We start from the raw sequence: 21834 nt of genomic DNA on the forward strand, positions 1-21834 counted from the left end.
TCCTGAGTTGTTATGAAGAGTTGTTGTGGTGAGGGAACATAATTGGGGAGTAAAAAGGGTAAAAAAAATCAAATAAACAGTATTTACAGAAGCAGGGTGTCTTATTTAAATATGCCACAACACAACATTTCATTACCTGGGTACAGATGATAAGACCTGAGTAGAGAAGACAGGTCACCATGAATTAGATTCTGAGGGCATGAGCCACGCAGGGCCCCATGATCTACAACACAGTATGGATGTACTTATAAGCACCCAAAGAGAGACCAACTACAGAGGACATGTGTTTTGGTTGTCCAGTGCTTCAGACCATAGCCTAGTTCCACAGCTCCATTCTATAATATCCAGGTACTTTAATAAAGCCTTATCACTAGAGATTGAATTAAATGGATTTTCTGCTTGCCAATTAGATTACATTGATCTTATTACTACACACCCCCGTAGAATCTCATTATAGACAGATCTGGGACAAGAAGGTTTAACAGAGGAAGAGAGCGACAAAACACTAGCAACATGTGCTTATTCTTTTTAGATTTTGATGGCTGTAATGTAATGTTATTAAATTACCTAGGAACTGAAAGATATTGATAATACTGATTACATTTCCAACTCTACAATGTATAAAATCAGACGATTTTTAAAACATGTATTTACTATACCTTGGCAAGCTGAAATTTCCTGGGGCTTCATTTTGAAGTAACTCACAATACAAGTACTGCAGGATATTTATTCTGTAAAAAAAGACTGGCCACAAATTCCTATCCATTTCAATGCATTTTGGTAGTATCACGTAGCCGTTTGAGAGCTGCAATACAAATTGCTACAGTCTACATTTTCCCATAATTCTCTATCATAATAATTTTACTTGCTACTAGATAAACACAGCACTTTGCAGTACAAAAAAAAAAAAAAACTGGAGCAAACTTTTCAATTAATTTCACCAACATTAATGCAAAAATGATACACAATTTGTGGATATTATAAATCTTATGTAGTTTTCAATTGAAACACATGTTTCACAAACATTTTCATTTTAAAACATGATGTCTGTCACCACGTTACAGAAACCTCAGTTTGGAACACCTTCTTTTCTGTCATAAACCAATCAGCTGCTTCCCCTGCAGACTGACATGCTTTAAACCATTAACATGCTTTGACCCAGAAGACACTGCTGAGGTTAATCACCCAGGGAGTACAAAACAGATAACCCAAGAATAAGGAACAGGAACTGAGAGCTTCCTTTAATCTAAAGCAGGGGGTTCCAATCCTGGTCCTGAAGGGCCGCTGTCCTGGTTTTTGTTCTAACTGTACACTAAATTGATTAAATGGACCAATTACACATCTAATAAGCACTTAATTGGTCCAATTAAGTAATTTAGGGTACAGTTGGAACAAAAACCTTGGGCTGGTGGGGTATCTGTCTGTCTGTACATGTGTGTCCAATTGCATATACTGTAAGTGGAAAGCTGCTTATTATATTGTGGTGAAACATTATTTAACATGATTTAAGTCATGGGGAGAATCAGATTGTGGGCATATATGGAGGTGTCCCTGTCTGTACATCTGTCTGTCTGTATGTCACACTCACATTTTCACATGCATCATTAAATTAAGAAGTTAGTCCACCTACTGTAAATCAGTCATTGTAATATACTGTATTGTGATACAAACACCACATTTGCTTAAATATCCCGTTTCCAATGTTCTTTACACTGTTCATTGTTCTAATTCTGTACATTCGTTCAGTTGATATACGTCATGGGCACTGGGCAGCACTGAACGTGAGACTTGTGTGATCAAATGACCTGTTACACAGGAATTGCAATAACAGCTGATTCAGAGTGAAAAGAAATCCTGTTATTCCAACAACAAACCAATTAGGTATTTGTGATTAAAATAAATAAATAAATAAAAAAACTGTAATTGACCTTTTACAAGCTTTATTGGTAAATGTTTTCAGTATAACAAAAGCAAAATGTAAAAAGAGCTTGTCTGTTTGTCATGTGAAGCAAATTAAAAATCGTCATTAATAAATTATGTTTTTATTACATTGCTAACATTTCACAGAAGCTATCCAAGTCTTATAATAATTTCAAGATTCAGTCGAATAAAGTAATAACGGTCTGTATGTGACAATATATCCTTGCATATCTCTGAGAGATCTACAGGTTACGTGTTCCTCGGTGCTAAACAGACCTGCACTCGACTGCGACAGATCATGTGCGTGCATCATAAATGCTGTGATAATGCTACCACATCGGCATCTATCCATGCATTGTGACCATATAATATTTTTTATATAACTTTCCTTTCCGGTCCTTTCGTTTTCTATTCTACCGCCCTGTGGACTCAAGGACATGCATGCGTCTGTCTCTATGTATATATATATTTATTTGTCCAGCCTTTTCCCCACATCCTACCGTGTGCTTGTGAGGTGAATAATCCAAAACCGACTGTGACAGTTCAATGCAACACAGAGAGAGGAGCAGCACTGCAGAGGTAAACAGAACAGCATGTGCAGGTTTTAACGAGGAGGTTCAAACGGGACAGAAACCAGAAGGACGTGCAATTCTAGAGTAAAAGTGTTGGAATTCTGAATGGATGTGTGAAATCTATTATCAAGAGATGAAAAAGCACATTCCCACCTCAGACTATTCTATCTGGTACGTGTCAACGAAGCTTCCAGCCTTCAGCGCATAACCCTCTCGCCTGTTGCCTCAAGGTACGTTTGATAAAGTAAACGGTGTTATCTTGTAGCTTAGGGGAACATTCTACAATGCTTGCATTTTAAACCAATTAAGACATCACGTTGATTTGTATTATAACAATTATCTATAGTACATTTAAAAAAAACAAAACAAAAAAAAAACAAAAAAACGTTGTAACAGAAATGGGTTGACCAGGAAACTGAATCAGGAACGAAGGGGGTCGTTGAATAAACCGGGCATCATAGATGACATTATCAACACTACGGTGTAGGGTACAATAGTAGTTGCCCTATCATAACAGGTTGCTGCCCAAGGTGCCTCTTGAAGAAAAAAAAAAAAAAAAATCAGTGTAACTGGACGTTTCCGACGAATGCAGTAAATGCTTAAATAGGTAGGACAAATCTGTATTTTGAAACCTTTGAAATCTTCGGCTGAATAAGAAAACGAACCTTTTCGTTGGTAACTGGACAGGAATATTGATGGAGTCATCATGCTGCTATAAGCTTGTATAGCTCAATAAAACGAAACAGAAAAAAAAAAACCGGTAGTAAAAAAAAAAACCCAAACCCCCCCAAAAACAGTTACTTACTAATAGCATGTAAACCAACCGTTTTGTTTCATTAGTTCTCGGAAACGCTTTTTCTGTCAGTGTAAAACCTGTGCTGTAATTAGTGGCATGGTGTCTATATTTAAAACACAGACACAGTACTTCAAAGGGGAATGTACAGTTCAGAAACCGGGAGATACACAGAAGCAAAAAGCTATTTTGAAACAGATCAAATGCTTTCCCTTGTAGTTGTTTAGGCAGTCGCGGGGCTGATTACAAGAAAAGGGAGTCGCAATTAAACTCGTACAGAGATAGCAAGGAATCAATCGCTTAACCGTTACTTCATGTTACATAAAATCTAAAGACACAGTTGTGCTTCCTGTTTGAGTTGTTTAAAAATAAAACTAGAAAAACAAAACGTTTATAAGAACCTAACAATGACAACAAGAAAACCGTAGTCGCTGAAGGAAACGGGAAGTTAATATTGTTGGCTAAATAACCAGATTTTAACTCTTTCTGTACATAACTAAACCCACAGGGCATTGGAACCTGTCAGTCAGACGTGCGGACCTGTTGTTTCCTTTGCCATACACCCGAAGATGGCAGAGAAGCTGAACCCCAATGTGCTCTATGTGAGGGAGCCGCGCGAGTCGGTCTCTTCACTGGATTCTGACCGCCTGACCCAGCCCGACGCCGGTGAAGAATCCTCGGACAGTGACGGGGAGCAGGAGATCTCGCACAAACTCATTCGGAAAGTCTCGACATCAGGACAGATCAGGGCTAAGGTAGGAACCACCTTATTGTTTGTTTTATTGAATATCTTGGTGCATATTGCATACAATTGAAGGTGATTGTGCATACCGGTTTTGCTTACACAATTTAAACGTGTATCTGACCAACACACTTAATATGCTTTTTAGTTTGCTGTATACTGTGCTATTGGGGTAATGATAGGATGCTAAAAGACGCATGGTCATTAAAATGTACAAATGTAATAAAGTACTGGTGCGGATACGTTTTTGTACCGTTAGGGATTCGTATAGTTGCTACTGCACTCTTTCCACACCCAATTTCCATGTCGTAATCTGTGATTACCAGCAATGTTGCCATATAATAAACCACTGCAGGTCCCTATAATGTCAGTGTAGTTCTGTAACCAGCTGAACTGCCGCTACAGTGAAAAGGCCACGCTGCATTACACCCCATGGTTGCCAATCAATATCATGTGTGAGTTTTATATAATTATCACGGAATATTTGGCTCTCAGTAAAACGATGAACCTTGTAGTAGTTCTAATAGAAAATCATATAGGAAACATACTTTATTTATTTTGTATTTTGCTGTTATAACTGCCATAGTATTCATACCTTTAAATAGAGAGTCCCATGATAAATGCTACACAGTTATGCAGAAGAGAATACTGTAGATAATGCCTATCTTAAAGGATCATTTTGTAAGTGTGACATTTATTTAATGTCTTAAGCAGTCTAAGTACAATTTTTTATATTCAACATATGGACCCTTTTAATAAACACAATCTAAGACATCCTGTTAAAGAGCCAGCACATGACGATACAGTTTCTCATTTTTTTTGGTTGTATTTCACCGTTAACACTAAGATTATCACTAAGATTATGATTTAAAAGATACATTGGTCTTGTCAATGAGTTAATGGGTTGAGTTAATGGGTTGAGTTAATGGGTTGTTCTCAATTCCTGGGATTACAGAAGAGTTCATTAAACAGCCGTGAGCCCTGAATTTAGTGGTAGCAGGCCCTTCAAATAGGTGCTTAGCTTAAGACATCACATTTTGTTGTAAGGCGTTTCCTTTGCTTTAATATTTACTGTACATGGAATTAGCTTTGTAGGAATCGTATACACCAAGGTGTGCAGTCCATCCCTTTAGCTCCACCATCTTTAAGACAGCTGTCTGTCCTGAACAAAGCAACAATGAACAGGTTAATGAAGATTTATAGTGCAAGATCCCATTGTTCCTGATACTGGGGAGATGTGTGTTTATCATGTTTAATGAAAACTATTCAGAGGCAATTGAGAGCCCCCCCCCCCCCCCCCCCCCCCCCCCACCTGTTTACCTCTCTGATTTCTGTGTGATTTTCACTGGGCTATCACTGCATGCATTCCTCTTGCAGATATAGTAAAGGCAGCATTGGTTATACGTACAATCATAATAACCTATTCATGTAAAATGATATGTAAATTAAATAAGGGCCATGTTTACGCCGTTGTTCGTTTGTATTTCCCCACTGTTGTCGTCTCTTAGATTTGTGTTGACCTTTTGCAAGTTGCCACATGAATACCACATTCGATCTTTTAAACTCACATGCCACGTATTCTGTTCAATACCTTTTGAAAAAAGGGCAAAAAAAGCCATTTTGACCCTTTCTGATAATGTTTATTTCACCAAGAAATTGGAAATCAAATAGTCAGCTAATTATCAAATGTATCTATGTTTATATGGTATTTCTAGAGGCTTTGATGTCATGTTGACTGCTGACAGCATTCTTGTGAATCATCAGAGCTCCTTTTGGCTTTCCTTTGTTTGCATTCCCCAGAGGCAATGTTAACAGGAGACACACAAGCTTCCCCTTGGTTTTTGAAGACATATACTATGGCAAGCCAAATCTCAAATTGCATTTAAAGATCTTGAAATAATTAGATCTCTATAAAGCATTTGCAGATATCTTTAAATGAATATGAGATACTTTAAATAAACCCTTTTGAAGATATCTTAATTTCATTTTGAGATGTCTAAAAATGAAATAAAGATATCTCGAATTGATTTACAGGTATCTTTAAATAATGTTTTGTTAGCATGGTACGCCAAACTGTCATTTAGAGATATCTTGAAATAACTTCACATTCATTTAAAGATAGCTCTAAATTATTTAAAGATATCTTGAAATAACTTCCCGTTCATTTAGAGATATCTCTAAATCATTTAAAGATATCTTGAAATAACTTCCTGTTCATTTAGAGATATCTCAATCATTTAAAGATATCTCGAAATAACTTCCTGTTCATTTAGAGATATCTCGAAATTAACAGGAAGTCATTTTAAGATATCTCTAAATGATTTCCTTTGAAAATGCTCTATTTTTTATGTGGACTTCCTGTCCATTTAGATATACAGCTCTGGAAATAATTAAGAGACCACTGCAAAATTATCAGTTTCTCTGGTTTTACTATTTATAGGTATGTGTTTGGGTAAAATGAACATTTTTGTTTTATTCTATAAACTACTGACAACATTTCTCCCAAATTCCAAATAGAAATATTGTCATTTGGAGCATTTATTTGCAGAAAATGACAACTGGTCAAAATAACAAAAAAGATGCAGTGTTGTCAGACCTCGAATAATGCAAAGAAAATAAGTTCATATTCATTTTAAACAATACAATACTAATGTTTTAACTTAGGAAGAGTTCAGAAATCAATATTTGGTGGAATAACCCTGATTTTCAAGCACAGCTTTCATGCGTCTTGGCATACTCTCCACCAGTCTTTCACATTGATGTTGGGTGACTTTATGCCACTCCTGGCGCATAAATTCAAGCAGCTCGGCTTTGTTTGATGGCTTGTGACCATCCATCTTCCTCTCGATCACATTACAGAGGTTTTCAATGGGGTTCAGGTCTGGAGATTGGGCTGGCCATGACAGGGTCTTGATCTGGTGGTCCTTTATCCACACCTTGATTGACCCGGCTGTGTGGCATGGAGCATTGTCCTGCTGGAAAAAACAATCCTCAGAGTTGGGGAACATTGTCAGAGCAGAAGGAAGCAAGTTTTCTTCCAGGACAACCTTGTACTTGGCTTGATTCATGCGTCCTTCACAAAGACAAATCTGCCCGATTCCAGCTTTGCTGAAGCACCCCCAGATGAGTCCAATTTTCAGCTTTGCCCAACACCTGGCCGTCTAATGGTTAGACGGAGACCTGGAGAGGCCTACAAGCCACAGTGTCTCGCACCCACTGTGAAATGTGGTGGAGGATCGGTGATGATCTGGGGGTGCTTCAGCAAGGCTGGAATCGGGTAGCTTTGGCATGAATCAAGCCAAGTACAAGGTTGTCCTGGAAGAAAACTTGCTTCCTTCTGCTCTGACAATGTTCCCCAACTCTGAGGATTGGTTTTTCCAGCAGGACAATGCTCCATGCCACACAGCCAGGTCAATCAAGGTGTGGATGGAGGACCACCAGATCAAGACCCTGTTAAACTATGGTGGATGCATATTATAACCATAGGGAAACTGAAGAACTACCATGCAGATTTACAGTGGCAAATTTGTAAAAGGGCAAACCCTTCAGATAGCTCTGCTGATGCTTTTGCAAGCAAAATAAACATGAAAAGAAAGAAAGTGAACTATTTGTTTTTTAATAATTGGTGTTTCTGTTAAACACTTTACAGGAAGCACAGCAGAGATGATTTTTCCTGTACTGTACTCTTGTATTGGCCGGGGGAACCACACCATGAATGTTTTGACACGTATCACCCAACAAGATCTCTCAAATAAGGCAGTAGGACATGTTGCTATAGAAACACATCATGTTAGCTCAAGAAGTTGTGAAAATGATAATCTAGGAGCATATGAAGGCAACGGCCCATCTATGTTTGTGAATGTCAAACTTTCATTTCTAAGCATCCCTGTGAAGGGAACTTGTATGAATTTGCAAATCATAAACCATTCAAGCTGGCAAATTCAAACGCCTTTAATGACACCCTTCACTTTGACCTGTGACCTACGATGGCTGCCATATTGGGGTCATATGGCATTTTGCTTTCTGGATGATAAAGGCCTAACACTTTGAGATATTAGTTTCATACTTGGTAAAGAATCGTATTCTATGATGCTGCCTGTCAAGTTCAATAGTGGGTATCATGCAAGAAAAATTAACCCTTTCATAACAGTTATGTTATATTGTTGCTGCCGCAACAGTGTTAGAGCCTCTTATCTCAGAAACCATTTCAGGCAGTGACTTCATTTACAGGGTTACATATTCACTCCACACTAAAGGGCCGATGTAAGGATACGTGCAAAGTGATTTGCGGCTGCCAAAACCCATGTTTAGCTGGGTTAAAGTGGGACTTTAGCGGTCACTAAAAATGCGGCATATTTAGAGGTGCAAACCATTGTAGAAGCGAGTAATGAAGAGCTGTATAAAACCACACACCTTCAGAGACCTGTCATGGGCCTCAGCATGGCTGCTGTGGTACACTTCCTGATGTGGCGACGCTTGGCTGTTGTTGAGGACAGGCAGGAAAACCTTCGGAGGAGAAGGACAAGACGGAGAAGACCCTGCATATTCAAACCCAGGGTCACTTTGTTTGTGGTGTGAATGGCGGCCCACTTCCTGTTCCTGCTGCATGCCTGTGCTGTATTGCGAGTTTCACTTTTGTTCACCGTCGCAGGTCCTGCCACCTTTTCATTACCTGGTTGACTGTCCTCCAGGTAACACTGACAGCATTGACTTTCTCCACTATAGAGAACCATATGGGCTCTTTGGTAGCATAACTGATGTTGGCTGAGGCTTTTCCAAATAACACAATTTCATGCTGAATGACCTCAGCCTTAAGGACTCTCAGCTCCTCCTCAGAAAACCTTGCTTTTCCATGCACTGAATACTTTGCTGCCCTTCCTCTGACATATTTTTTTGTTTGGTTTGATTTTCGTGCTCCACAAATCACATACAGTACCTACTGCTCTCTGTACTCCTAACTCACCTCACCTCTAGGCTGTAAGTGCGGCCGCTAAATAGCCCGATGCACAGGCGACACTTATTGAGACCCTCATTATCATGATTGCAGCTCATTGTTTGTGCATGTTGAGTAATTTGCATTGCTCTTAAGCTTACACGGGCCGCAGTGCAAAATAATTGCCTGGCCGCAATGCAATTTGGATTTTGCAGCCGCAATTGTTTGCACTGCGCCTATCCTTACATCAGAACCTAAATGTATTGGTGACCATGCCATTGACCCAATTTGCTGTATGGCAGCTTTGATTCTATATTTTAGAGATGGGACTTTATCCTGTTCTATACTGAAGTTTCAATTAAATGACGCCTAAAACTCTGTCAGCAATAATTTGCTGCAGATTATTACATCAAATTAATGATGATATTGGCATTGATTCAGATAGTAAGTATATCTGGACTTTTGATCATGGACATGTAACTAAAGAGGTGAAGATATATATATATATATATACAGTACTGTGCAAAAGTTTTAGGCAGGTGTGAAAAAATGCTGTAAAGTAAGAATGCTTTCAAAAATAGACATGTTAATAGTTTATATTTATCAATTAACAAAATGCAAAGTGAGTGAACAGAAGAAAAATCTACATCAAATCAATATTTGGTGTGACCACCCTTTTCCTTCAAAACAGCATCAATTCTTCTAGGTACACTTGCACACAGTTTTTGAAGGAACTCGGCAGGTAGGTTGGCCCAAACATCTTGGAGAACTAACCACAGTTCTTCTGTGGATTTAGGCAGCCTCAGTTGCTTCTCTCTCTTCATGTAATCCCAGACAGACTCGATGATGTTGAGATCAGGGCTCTGTGGGGGCCATACCATCACTTCCAGGACTCCTTGTTCTTCTTTACGCTGAAGATAGTTCTTAATGACTTGCACTGTATGTTTGGGGTCGTTGTCATGCTGCAGAATAAATTTGGGGCCAATCAGATGCCTCCCTGATGGTATTGCATGATGGATAAGTATCTGCCTGTACTTCTCAGGATTGAGGAGACCATTAATTCTGACCAAATCCCCGACTCCATTTGCAGAAATGCAGCCCCAAACTTGCAAAGAACCTCCACCATGCTTCACTGTTGCCTGCAGACACTCATTCGTGTACTGCTCTCCAGCCCTTCGGCAAACAAATTGCCTTCTGCTACAGCCAAATATTTCAAAATGGAGCACCTGCTGCCATTTTTCTGCACCCCAGTTCCTGTGTTTTCGTGCATAGTTGAGTCGCTTGGCCTTGTTTCCACGTCGGAGGTATGGCTTTTTGGCCGCAAGTCTTCCATGAAGGCCACTTCTGACCAGACTTCTCCGGACAGTAGATGGGTGTACCAGGGTCCCACTGTTTTCTGCCAATTCTGAGCTGATGGCACTGCTGGACATCTTCCGATTGCGAAGGGAAGTAAGCATGATGTGTCTTTCATCTGCTGCAGTAAGTTTTCTTGGCCGACCACTGCGTCTACGGTCCTCAACGTTGCCCGTTTCTTTGTGCTTCTTCAAAAGAGCTTGGACATCACATCTGGAAACCCCTGTCTGCCTTGAAATTTCTGCCTGGGAGAGACCTTGCTGATGCAGTATAACTACCTTGTGTCTTGTTGCTGTGCTCAGTCTTGCCATGGTGTATGACTTTTGACAGTAAACTGTCTTCAGCAACCTCACCTTGTTAGCTGAGTTTGGCTGTTCCTCACCCAGTTTTATTCCTCCTACACAGCTGTTTCTGTTTCAGTTAATGATTGTGTTTCAACCTACATATTGAATTGATGATCATTAGCACCTGTTTGGTATAATTGTTTAATCATACACCTGACTATATGCCTACAAAATCCCTGACTTTGTGCAAGTGTACCTAGAAGAACTGATGCTGTTTTGAAGGCAAAGGGTGGTCACACCAAATATGGATTTGATTTAGCTTTTTCTTCTGTTCACTCACTTTGCATTTAGTTAATTGATAAATATAATCTATTAACATGTCTATTTTTGAAAGCATTCTTACTTTACAGCATTTTTCCACACCTGCCTAAAACTTTTGCACAGTACTGTATATATATATATATATTAATTACTATCAACACATTCAGTAAAGTTTAACCAAGATTTTGAATTTAATTTTACATAAGATCAATACAGTCAGCACTCGGATATCTGTTACCCAGATACACGTCAGGTAAGAATAAAATCAATCCCCATTGTATACAGTATATATGTAGCACATTAATGCACTTCCCCGTCACACGCGATTTCCGACTCCACTTTTGTGATACAAAGCCCGTCTCTTCAACGTTACAATGTACTTGTTTTACCGTCACAGTCCGTGCTTTATTTATTTATTTTCTGGCATGGCAAATCAGTCTCTTTATTATTGTGCAGTTACACAGCGCTTCCTCCAAAAACAAAGAGAACAAGACAAGGCACGTGTGACAGGATGACAGAGGTTTGAGACTCAGAGACAGTATAAAGTTCAAAATAAAGCTTTTTAATAAACAAAAAATAATCAAATAAACAGGCACAAGGGCCAAACAAAAAGATTTCAATCACTAAATAAACACAAAACAAAACTTACAAAATAAAGGTTTCCAGGCTGGGAGATGCCTTAACTGGATGAGAAAATCCATAAAAACCAAAAACCAGCAAACACAACCACCAACTTGCTTCCTCAGCTCCCTCCCCCTCATGGGAAGCTGAGGCCTTTTATGTCAGGTGGCTGGGTGCTGATTGATCGTTAATTACTCTAATTAACTAATCAACCCCAGCCACCTGAACACAATAAACCCAGGCAGGTAGGGGAATTTAACCCCATAACTGCCAATTCCTAAAGGGCAGAGCTCTGCTCTGCCACAGCACGGTAATGTAGACCTTAATCATTAAACAGTTTTAGATACTGTGATAGATTTTTTTTTAAATCTGTGATATTTAGTTATTTTGTGCATTTTCATTTGCAAGTGAACTGTGACATTAGAGCATTATCAAGCTCTATATTCTGCAATTTGGAATACTGACTTTGAATACTGTTTTAATTTTGGAAACTCATATCAATCTGAATTAAAATACTACTTCTGTTGAAAATATAATACTGTACCAACAAAACCAACTACAGTACATCTAAATGGAAGCCTACTTATTTTAAAACACAGTCCTTTCAGGTATGTATGTTCTGACATTGTATCTTTTTTGTATTCCCTGAAAAAACTGACACGTGTTTGTCTTTTACTGCTGTGTTATTTCCCCAACTCGTGCGCTACAAATTTCAATGAAAGAATCAATGAAAGAACCCTCTGGATGAAAAACGAAACTATCAGGAGGACCGTCTTCAGATAGTTAAACATTCAAGACAGATTGCTGTAAATATCCTGCCTTGACACTGCTGAATCAAATCTTCCATGAACGATCTACCATCATCATGATCCATCTCTTGTGATTTGTCAGATATAAGAAAAAAATAAGAAATAAAACGACAACAGTGCCAAAGAAAAGAAAAATATGAGCGACAATATACGTTTCCCCGTACAGTTCCTCAAACCCAAGTCATATTTTTTCTTTCCATATGAAATGTGCGTGTGTGTGTGTGTGCACACGTGTGTGTACGTGTGTGTGTGTGTGTATGTGTGTGTGTGTGTGTGTGTGTGTGCAGGGCAGGGGGTTGTTTGGGTGGTAGGGGGTAGTCTACAACGTGCTCACCTACATACATGTCAAAGCAGATGAAATAATCAGATATGCGTCACACTCGTTTAACCGTCACTGAAGTCAAAATGTTATAGGGTTGGATATGTGAGTGCTGACTGTATTTTCAAGTCCCCCCCCACTTCTGCACTTATATTTTATACTTCAGTTTGGAATGTGTAGATATTTCAAAGACAACACTATAAAAGTAAACTTTTCTGCTCTTTCTGGTAGGAGATCACTTCCACTGTGGTAGCTCCGTTTACAGGGCAAATTTGTAGCAGATATATCTATCCTACAGTACTTCAGTGTCAGTATCATTTTCAATTGCAATTAAACCATTGAAGTGAACACTCAGCACAGTTGCTGTACATGCTGTATAGTGACTGTGCCTCCTACCAGGGCTGGGAGAAAATACTCTTCAGTTGATCGATGGGGTGAGTGGGTGAGACAGGTAGATGAGTAACTTACACTAACTACCTGTAAAGGTGAAAAGTGGGGTCTTCTTATATCTGTGTTTAACAATGCATTTGGTAATTTGTATTTTGCATTCGAAAATAGATTTTAAAACCTTGGTTAGCTTTCCTTTAAAATTATATTTTCATTTTTTCTTTGTTTCTTAATATAAGTTTGACATGTCTGTGCGTAACGTACTTGAGTTCACTCTGTTCTAGTTGCTAGTCAGTGACAAACTGTACTGAATATTAAATACAGTTGGCTAGATTGTGTCTTTATGTTAGGAAACGCCTAGTAAACATCAACTGTTGTCTTTTGTATTGCTGGCAATACAGAATTGGTGTTCACTAGATAGCGCATACTAACATAAAAAACTTTTGGCTAATCTAGTTTATAAAAACAGATTTATCAAAAAATGACAAAAGTCATTACAATAATAATCAATCAGATGATTTCAAACATTATAAAAGGGAATAATGAAAAAAGATATATGAAAATGTAATTTGAAGCTACTAGTAAGTATCTGTGTTGGGGAGGAAGGCATTATATGTAATGCGTTAGTGTAATCTGATTTCATTTTTAACTTGTAACTGTAATGCTGACTTTTTCAGACAGGTACTGAAATGAGGTAATGCATTACATTTTATGTGAAAAAATACTTTTAGTTAATACTTTTAAAAAAACTTCTAACTCTAACAGATTGCTTTTTAAAAGTAACACTGGTAAGAATAGAATGGAAAACAGTCAATTCTGCAACAATAACACATACATACCAGCGAACATGTCACCCCGCATTCCTTGATTCATACATACAGTCATGTGTACAAGTGACGTAAAACACAGCAATCACATGCTAATCATTCTCTCAAAGCAAATGACGGACTTGACCAGGCTATAACCTTGCTGGCAAATTCTAATTTTCTATAGGCTAGTTATGTGCTTGATGAAATGTTACGGCTTTGAGTACATTTCTGTGATGTACCTCAGAATATTTCTGTTATGTCTTCTTGAAACCAGAAAACTAAGATTTCCAAAAGCTATGAAAACCATTCAGTGGATTACATGCGCTGAATGACTGTAACTCACTGGCTTACAGCTAAATTATGACTTAATGTAATTAAGTTAAATCTTAGTTAATCACATGACGTACAGATGCCTATAACCCCAATGATTCATGCTCTTACTAGGTAACTGCTATGCAATTACATGGTAATGGCCTTGTGAACAACATTCTGTTAGCCCTGCTCAGGGATATACATCCCCATAATCTGCTGTATTTACTAGGAGCAGAGTAATTCATTGTGTATCAGTGAATCGTGATACTTTACATGATATATTGTATCGTAATAGAAGACCAAAAGCACAACATAGCTCTGTGTTGTTCACCAAGTGGTTCTTAAATGAAAACTACATGTGTTTTATATTTGGTATAATCATCTCCCTAACTCTTTTTTTTTTGTCTTTTAACAAAACAGTCATTAAATGGCATTTGATCTTATTGTGCATCACACAAGTAGCTCACCCTGACCATCACATGTATGGTGATACATATTGTATTGCAACCTGCGGTGTGAGATGAGTAACCAGGCTGTTTGAGTCTCAGAGGACTTTTGGGCAATACTGGAAAGATCTTTTTGGTGGTATTAAAAAAAAAAAAAAAAAAAAAGAACCATTTTTGGCCAGATACAAAGAAAAAGCCTTTGCTCGGAATAAACACAGGAAAAGGAAACCAGAGAACAGGTCCTTAATGTAGTTTAATACGCTCCAGGGATGCAGTGTGTTGTAATATTTCACATACCTCAAGCAAGTGCTTGGTGTTTGATATTTATAGAACTAGTTATCTGGGAGATACCTATTCATGTGGGCAGCAATCAGATATTGTTTTTTTAAAACCAGACACATAGCTCAGATTAGCCCTTGAAATGGCTGGATAAATCGATTGCCAGTAGATTGCATCTCACTTTCATAGAAAAGGTTCACCCTAAAAGGAATTTGGTACTGAAATGTATCAACTATTGTTTAAATATTAAAGGAGTGGACATATCATAGCTACACAGTCATGCAACTGACAGGTTTGGAAAAGCTTGGAAAAAGATGTACTTGTTTTTTTTTTTCAAATCTAAATCCACTCACCATTTACAATATTTTACAATAAATCTACACTCTCAAGCGAGATTAGAAGTGTAGTTGCTGCTAATAGGTTCCAATAATAATATATTTATTTTTTTAAGCCAGCATTTAAGTGGTGTCCTAATGTTTCAGAACTCCTGTTCTACTTGGTTTTGTCCTGTGTAAATTGTATACCTTTCATCTCTTGATTAACACCTACTTTCTCATCTCCATTTTGACTCCCCAACGCAGAGTTCTCCAACATCTATGACCGTGTGAGCCACTCCTGCATTACTGAGAGCCACTAATAAAACATTATTAAGCAAATGGTTCGTTTGCTGATTTTTAGGCAACCGAAGAGATTGCTCTCCTTCAGTTATTGAAGGAGCTGCTTTTTTCATTATATAACTAATGCGCTGCTTTATTTTAGTCTATTTTCCCCACTTAGAAATGCTGTAACAGAAACACTTATATATATCAATATGCAGTAAACCCCCCTTTGTGACCAGCTGCATCTATTAGCTAGCTTACCATTATACCACGCTCTGTCTCTCTCTATTGTAATGAATTCTCTGTGGTGCAGTAGTAATATAAAGTTGTGTCAGTCAGCTCTGGAAATAGGGGCTTGTGTAACACCAGAGTTTGATACATGCACATTATAATGTTTTCAGTATAAGTGTATATATATATATATATATATATATATATATATAGACACGCTGAGTATCCAGACCACTGTTTATTATGCAGTTTTCACATGTAGTTTCAACAACTCGTCAGTGCAAACAAAATGAGATTCCAGAACATAAAATGAGATTCCAGAACACAAAATGAGATTCCAGAACACAAAATACAGTGCACCATAGCAATCCAGGAAACACAAGTCCAGGCTGTTCACATTACTATATAACAAGATCGCCCCATGCAGCTTAATTAGACCTTTTTACTTGTTTTCAGCTCTTAAGCAGTTGCAGATTTCAAGTTATTTATAACATTTTATAATTAACTTGAACTCTGCAACTGTTTAAGAGCTGAATACAAGTAAAAAGGTCTAATTAAGCAAATTAGCAGTTCAATTAAAGGTCTAGTTAAGTAATTGAGAGCTCAGTTGGAATGGAAACCAGCAGACACAGGTGGTCCCCAGGACCAGGGTTGGGAACCACTGTAATAGTGCATAGTGAAAGCACGGTAAAGCATAGGTAAGCATTGTAAAGAATTGCAAGGTATGGTGAAGCATATTAATAAACATCGCAAAACACAGTAAATGATGGTAAATGCAAAGTATAACCATGGGTACAGCATGATAAAACTGCAAACACACTGTGGTAAACTTTTATACAGCAGAGACTACATTTATTTTACTTGTGACCTGAGCCAGATTTAAACCTATAGTATGCCTCCGAAGTGGAGGCTAGCCCACCTCAAACATTATTTTAAGAGCTTTTAAGAGAAAATGGTGAAGACGTTACATGTGAAATTGGTGGTAGGTTCATATAGATAAGGCTTCGCAAATGTATGGCACATCATTTGCATAACTAATAGATATCCCTCAGCTTTGTTTTGTCCGCAGAGTGTGCTTTTAATTCATAAATCCTTAAACTGCATTATTGATGATAAGAAATGTCTCTGACCAGGAATCAATATGGGGTTAGTTTAGCATTGGTAAAGTCAACCTGGGTCATTTAAAGACCAATCCGTACTTAGAAGTCTTTTCAAATAAATCTCTTATTATGGTCTGAAATATAATGAAACGTTGATAGCAACAGTACATACAGTCAATTTGCACTAATACATATTTCAAGGGACCAGCAAAAAAAAGTGTTTTATCAATAATTCTTACTATCAGAAGTCTAAGCCAAATGCATACTGTCAGTTTTTATTGAAGTTACAGTAACACTGAAATCAAATTTGAATTACAGTACAACGAAAAATGTTTCAAATTTAAAAGTACTTTGCATTTTATTGAAAATACAGTTGTATTAAAAGTATATATTACAATTGAACTGCACTTGAAATATGCAATGTTTCCTCAAGTATTGAGCAAATCAGAAAAGCAGATGAATTGCATCCACAGTTTGCTTCATAGGCCTGTATTATTGTATCCCGTTTTTTTCTAAATGGTTGACAAAGTGTTTGTGGGAATGTTGAAATCTGCAGCAATAGCTTTCTTTTTCTTGTACTGTAGTGCATTATTCATCGTTTTCAGCCTCCTCTTTCGTCTGCAAGGATAATGCACATTTTTTAAACTGCTTCATGGAAATGTCATTGATGCATGAGCACTATGGCAACTCAAACTGTGTCTATGGCAACTCGAAATGCATCATAGGATGAGTAGTCCCAAAACAGCACTACAGTACAGAACAGAGGTGCTAATGTGGATGCAAGCTAATACATTTCCAAATATCCTTTACACGCAGTTGTTCGAATGAGGGTGATTTGTTTCATTCTAATTTTACAATTAGCGACTGCTAAATGTGTGCGGGACCATGTATAAAATCAGGAAATGAGTTTAAGCTGAGTTTGTATCATTGAGAATTGACTGTAGCTAAATATCAAGGTTCATAGCTACAAACGTTGCGCTGAAGATTATTTCTGATGTAAAAGGCCCTGAATTCTATTTGAAATGGTCTTCAGCAGAAAGGCTTGTGGCTACAAACCTTTTTAAAAATAAGATTCCATAATACATGGAAAAACAAAAAGAAGACAAGTCCTGGAAACCAAATAATGTGAATGACATGTTGGGAAGAAAATAATCAGTTTTTTAAAGCTCTTTTCATTCTACATTTATGGTCATTGGCACATTAAAGGAGTCTTTAAAACTTGCTGATATGAAGTCTTTATCTCAACTGGTTTTTAAGAGTGGCATCTTCACTAAAACAAAAGTTGGTGCTTTCAATACACACGTTACTATGGGAGGATATACAAGATTTTGGGAGTGAGTACAAGAATTGTTCAGGGATGTCTTCTTTCTCAATGCCAGAAGCAGGAGAAGGGCTTCAGCTAATGCGGCACATGCGTGACGTCCATGCAAACGTCATTATGACGTGTATGTTCATGCTGATCAAAGATACCGCTAAAACTACAAGCCTCAATCCATTATAAACACATCATTGTTTTGGCTGTGGTACAAGAGTCCAGATAGCCAGAATAAATTTAGTCAGCTGAGTTTATATTATCAAGTTAAGTCAGTGAAAGCCTTTAAGAAAAATGACATAAGGTTGCCAAATGTGTAAATATTTTGTTATTTAAAAAGTAAATGCATGTTGGCTTGCCAGGGTATGGTGTAATTGCAACACAGTTAGTATTGTTCTGATACATACACCCGTGTTACAGATTGGTCCATTTGTTTGTGCAGCACTTGACATAATACATGTTTGAGTGGTTTTGCTTTCATTAACCTTGTCATTGCCCAAATTGAATTGATGTTGAAACCAAGGCAACGGGAAATTCCCATTGACATCGTACCACAGATCAAAGTATGCGTGTGCCCTATCAGGAATAACAGAAAAAGGCATGCAATTGTTACAAAGGGATATAGCAACTTGGAATGTTAACGATACAACAGATAAAGTTCTAGTTACCATGCAAAGTAAAGTCGTGATATAATACACTTTCACCCCTTCATTGTATTTAACAATATATATGTCTCTATCTATCTCTCTCTCTCTCTCTCTCTCTCTCTCTCTCTCTCTATATATATATATATATATATATATATATATATATATACAGTACTGTGCAAAAGTTTTAGGCAGGTGTAAAAAAATGCTGTAAAGTAAGAATGCTTTCAAAAATAGACATGTTAATAGTTTATATTTATCAATTAACAAAATGCAAAGTGAGTGAACAGAAGAAAAATCTACATCAAATCAATATTTGGTGTGACCACCCTTTGCCTTCAAAACAGCATCAATTCTTCTAGGTACACTTGCACACAGTTTTTGAAGGAACTCGGCAGGTAGGTTGGCCCAAACATCTTGGAGAACTAACCACAGTTCTTCTGTGGATTTAGGCAGCCTCAGTTGCTTCTCTCTCTTCATGTAATCCCAGACAGACTCGATGATGTTGAGATCAGGGCTCTGTGGGGGCCATACCATCACTTCCAGGACTCCTTGTTCTTCTTTACGCTGAAGATAGTTCTTAATGACTTTCGCTGTATGTTTGGGGTCGTTGTCATGCTGCAGAATAAATTTGGGGCCAATCAGATGCCTCCCTGATGGTATTGCATGATGGATAAGTATCTGCCTGTACTTCTCAGCATTGACCATTAATTCTGACCAAATCCCCAACTCCATTTGCAGAAATGCAGCCCCAAACTTGCAAGGAACCTCCACCATGCTTCACTGTTGCCTGCAGACACTCATTCATGTACCGCTCTCCAGCCCTTTGGCGAACAAACTGCCTTCTGCTACAGCCAAATATTTCAAATTTTGACTCATCAGTCCAGAGCACCTGCTGCCATTTTTCTGCACCCCAGTTCCTGTGTTTTCGTGCATAGTTGAGTCGCTTGGCCTTGTTTCCACGTCGGAGGTATGGCTTTTTGGCCGCAAGTCTTCCATGAAGGCCACTTCTGACCAGACTTCTCCGGACAGTAGATGGGTGTACCAGGGTCCCACTGTTTTCTGCCAATTCTGAGCTGATGGCACTGCTGGACATCTTCCGATTGCGAAGGGAAGTAAGCATGATGTGTCTTTCATCTGCTGCAGTAAGTTTCCTTGGCCGACCACTGCGTCTACGGTCCTCAACGTTGCCCGTTTCTTTGTGCTTCTTCAAAAGAGCTTGGACAGCACATCTGGAAACCCCTGTCTGCCTTGAAATTTCTGCTTGGGAGAGACCTTGCTGATGCAGTATAATTACCTTCTGTCTTGTTGCTGTGCTCAGTCTTGCCATGGTGTATGACTTTTGACAGTAAACTGTCTTCAGCAACCTCACCTTGTTAGCTGTTCCTCACCCAGTTTTATTCCTCCTACACAGCTGTTTCTGTTTCAGTTAATGATTGTGTTTCAACCTACATATTGAATTGATGATCATTAGCACCTGTTTGGTATAATTGTTTAATCATACACCTGACTATATGCCTACAAAATCCCTGACTTTGTGCAAGTGTACCTAGAAGAATTGATGCTGTTTTGAAGGCAAAGGGTGGTCACACCAAATATGGATTTGATTTAGATTTTTCTTCTGTTCACTCACTTTGCATTTAGTTAATTGATAAATATAATCTATTAACATGTCTATTTTTGAAAGCATTCTTACTTTACAGCATTTTTTCACACCTGCCTAAAACTTTTGCACAGTACTATATATATATATATATATATATATATATATATATATATATATATATATATATATATATATATATATATATATATATATTGCTCAGGAACATTAGCAAGGCCAGATGTGTTATCTGTCAAGCAAGTGAATTTAGAGATTAGTTTGCTGATAAATACAATTTGTTGTGGAATAGGTCATGACGTTTATAACATCTGCAATCGTTGGCAGAATCGGGACTACAAAAGGGCCAGCTTTCATCAAGACGTTAATCAGTCCCTCATTGAACTGGCTCAACAAAACATATGAGAACAGCAACCCAGGAGGTTTGCTAAAAGAATGACCGCATATTGCATTGCACTAGAGCTGGCTGCACTGAAGCATACTTGTTCAATCCGTAAGCATCATCTTACTGAGAAGTTACCCTAGGGTTACCATTACATTATTGGCCCGAAGGATCATTTGGAGAACACAAGCAGCAGTGGTAAGACAAGAGATTTGGAATAACTTGTATCGAAGATAAGCCACAGCATGTATGGATATACTCCATTGTGACCTATGCCAGCCCTGTGTTAATGTACATGTATTTTTGTGTAGACAAGTACTGTAATTGCAGTTTCTTTTTATACCACTGTGTTACATCTAGTGGACAATAGTGGCGAGGATGTTGAGTATTATTAAATATTACTTTTAGTTTTTAAACCCCAAGGTCTTTTTGCTGGGATCATGGTCCTCTTAGGTTTGGACAGATTCATATACCATTAATAGAAACAATGCAAAAACATTGCAGTCGTGTACGTTGGCTAGTTTCCTATACATCTTCTTTAAAGCAATACCATCTTCTAAAATAGCGATTTTGTAATTATCATTAATGGCAGAGTAAACCACTTCTAAACCTTTCAGCCTTCTTCACCCCTCCGTGTGCAAAACACAGTGGAAATAGAAACCTCAAGTGCCAGTGCTGTACTCACGTTAGGGAGCATGTGTGCTTTGAGACTCTGTTGGGAGTGGTTTGAAATAGCCAGAGACATCTGGGTCTATTCAGTTGATCTAATTAGTGGTGTATCAAAATACCAACACTTGTTTAAAAAATACAAACCATCCCACTTAAGGACTCTACCTACACTACAGAGAGTACAGACCAGGTCTTTGTTGCATAGCAATTAGGACTTGAGTGTTCGGTGGGGGCATTGTCAAGAACAAAACAAGAATGACGGCAGCAGATTTTAAAGTGGTCATTACACAGAGTACTATATCTGATATTTTATACACAGTACAGTGTTTGTATCAACACTTCTTTTGTGTTTTATTTTACTATTTTACAGCCA

At 38.0% G+C, this 21834-nt stretch overlaps 1 protein-coding gene across 3 annotated transcripts in view; it reads left to right on the forward strand.

Annotated features, from left to right (window-relative positions):
* Positions 1-2249: 2249 nt before the first annotated feature.
* The window catches only part of LOC117430682 (diacylglycerol kinase delta-like), a 115891-nt gene continuing 96306 nt past the window's right edge, over positions 2250-21834 (forward strand). The window contains exons 1-2 of one of the 3 annotated variants that reach the window (XM_059000612.1): positions 2250-2722; positions 3794-4040. In XM_059000612.1, the coding sequence (XP_058856595.1) occupies positions 3855-4040 (186 nt within the window). In that variant the 5' untranslated portion in view covers positions 2250-2722; positions 3794-3854. The remainder of the gene's footprint in view (positions 2723-3793; positions 4041-21834) is intronic. The other 2 variants (XR_009308926.1, XM_059000614.1) reach the window with 2 other exon arrangements.

The sequence above is a fragment of the Acipenser ruthenus genome, chromosome 26 (assembly GCF_902713425.1).
Source record: "Acipenser ruthenus chromosome 26, fAciRut3.2 maternal haplotype, whole genome shotgun sequence".
NCBI classification, from domain to species: Eukaryota; Metazoa; Chordata; class Actinopteri; order Acipenseriformes; family Acipenseridae; genus Acipenser; species Acipenser ruthenus.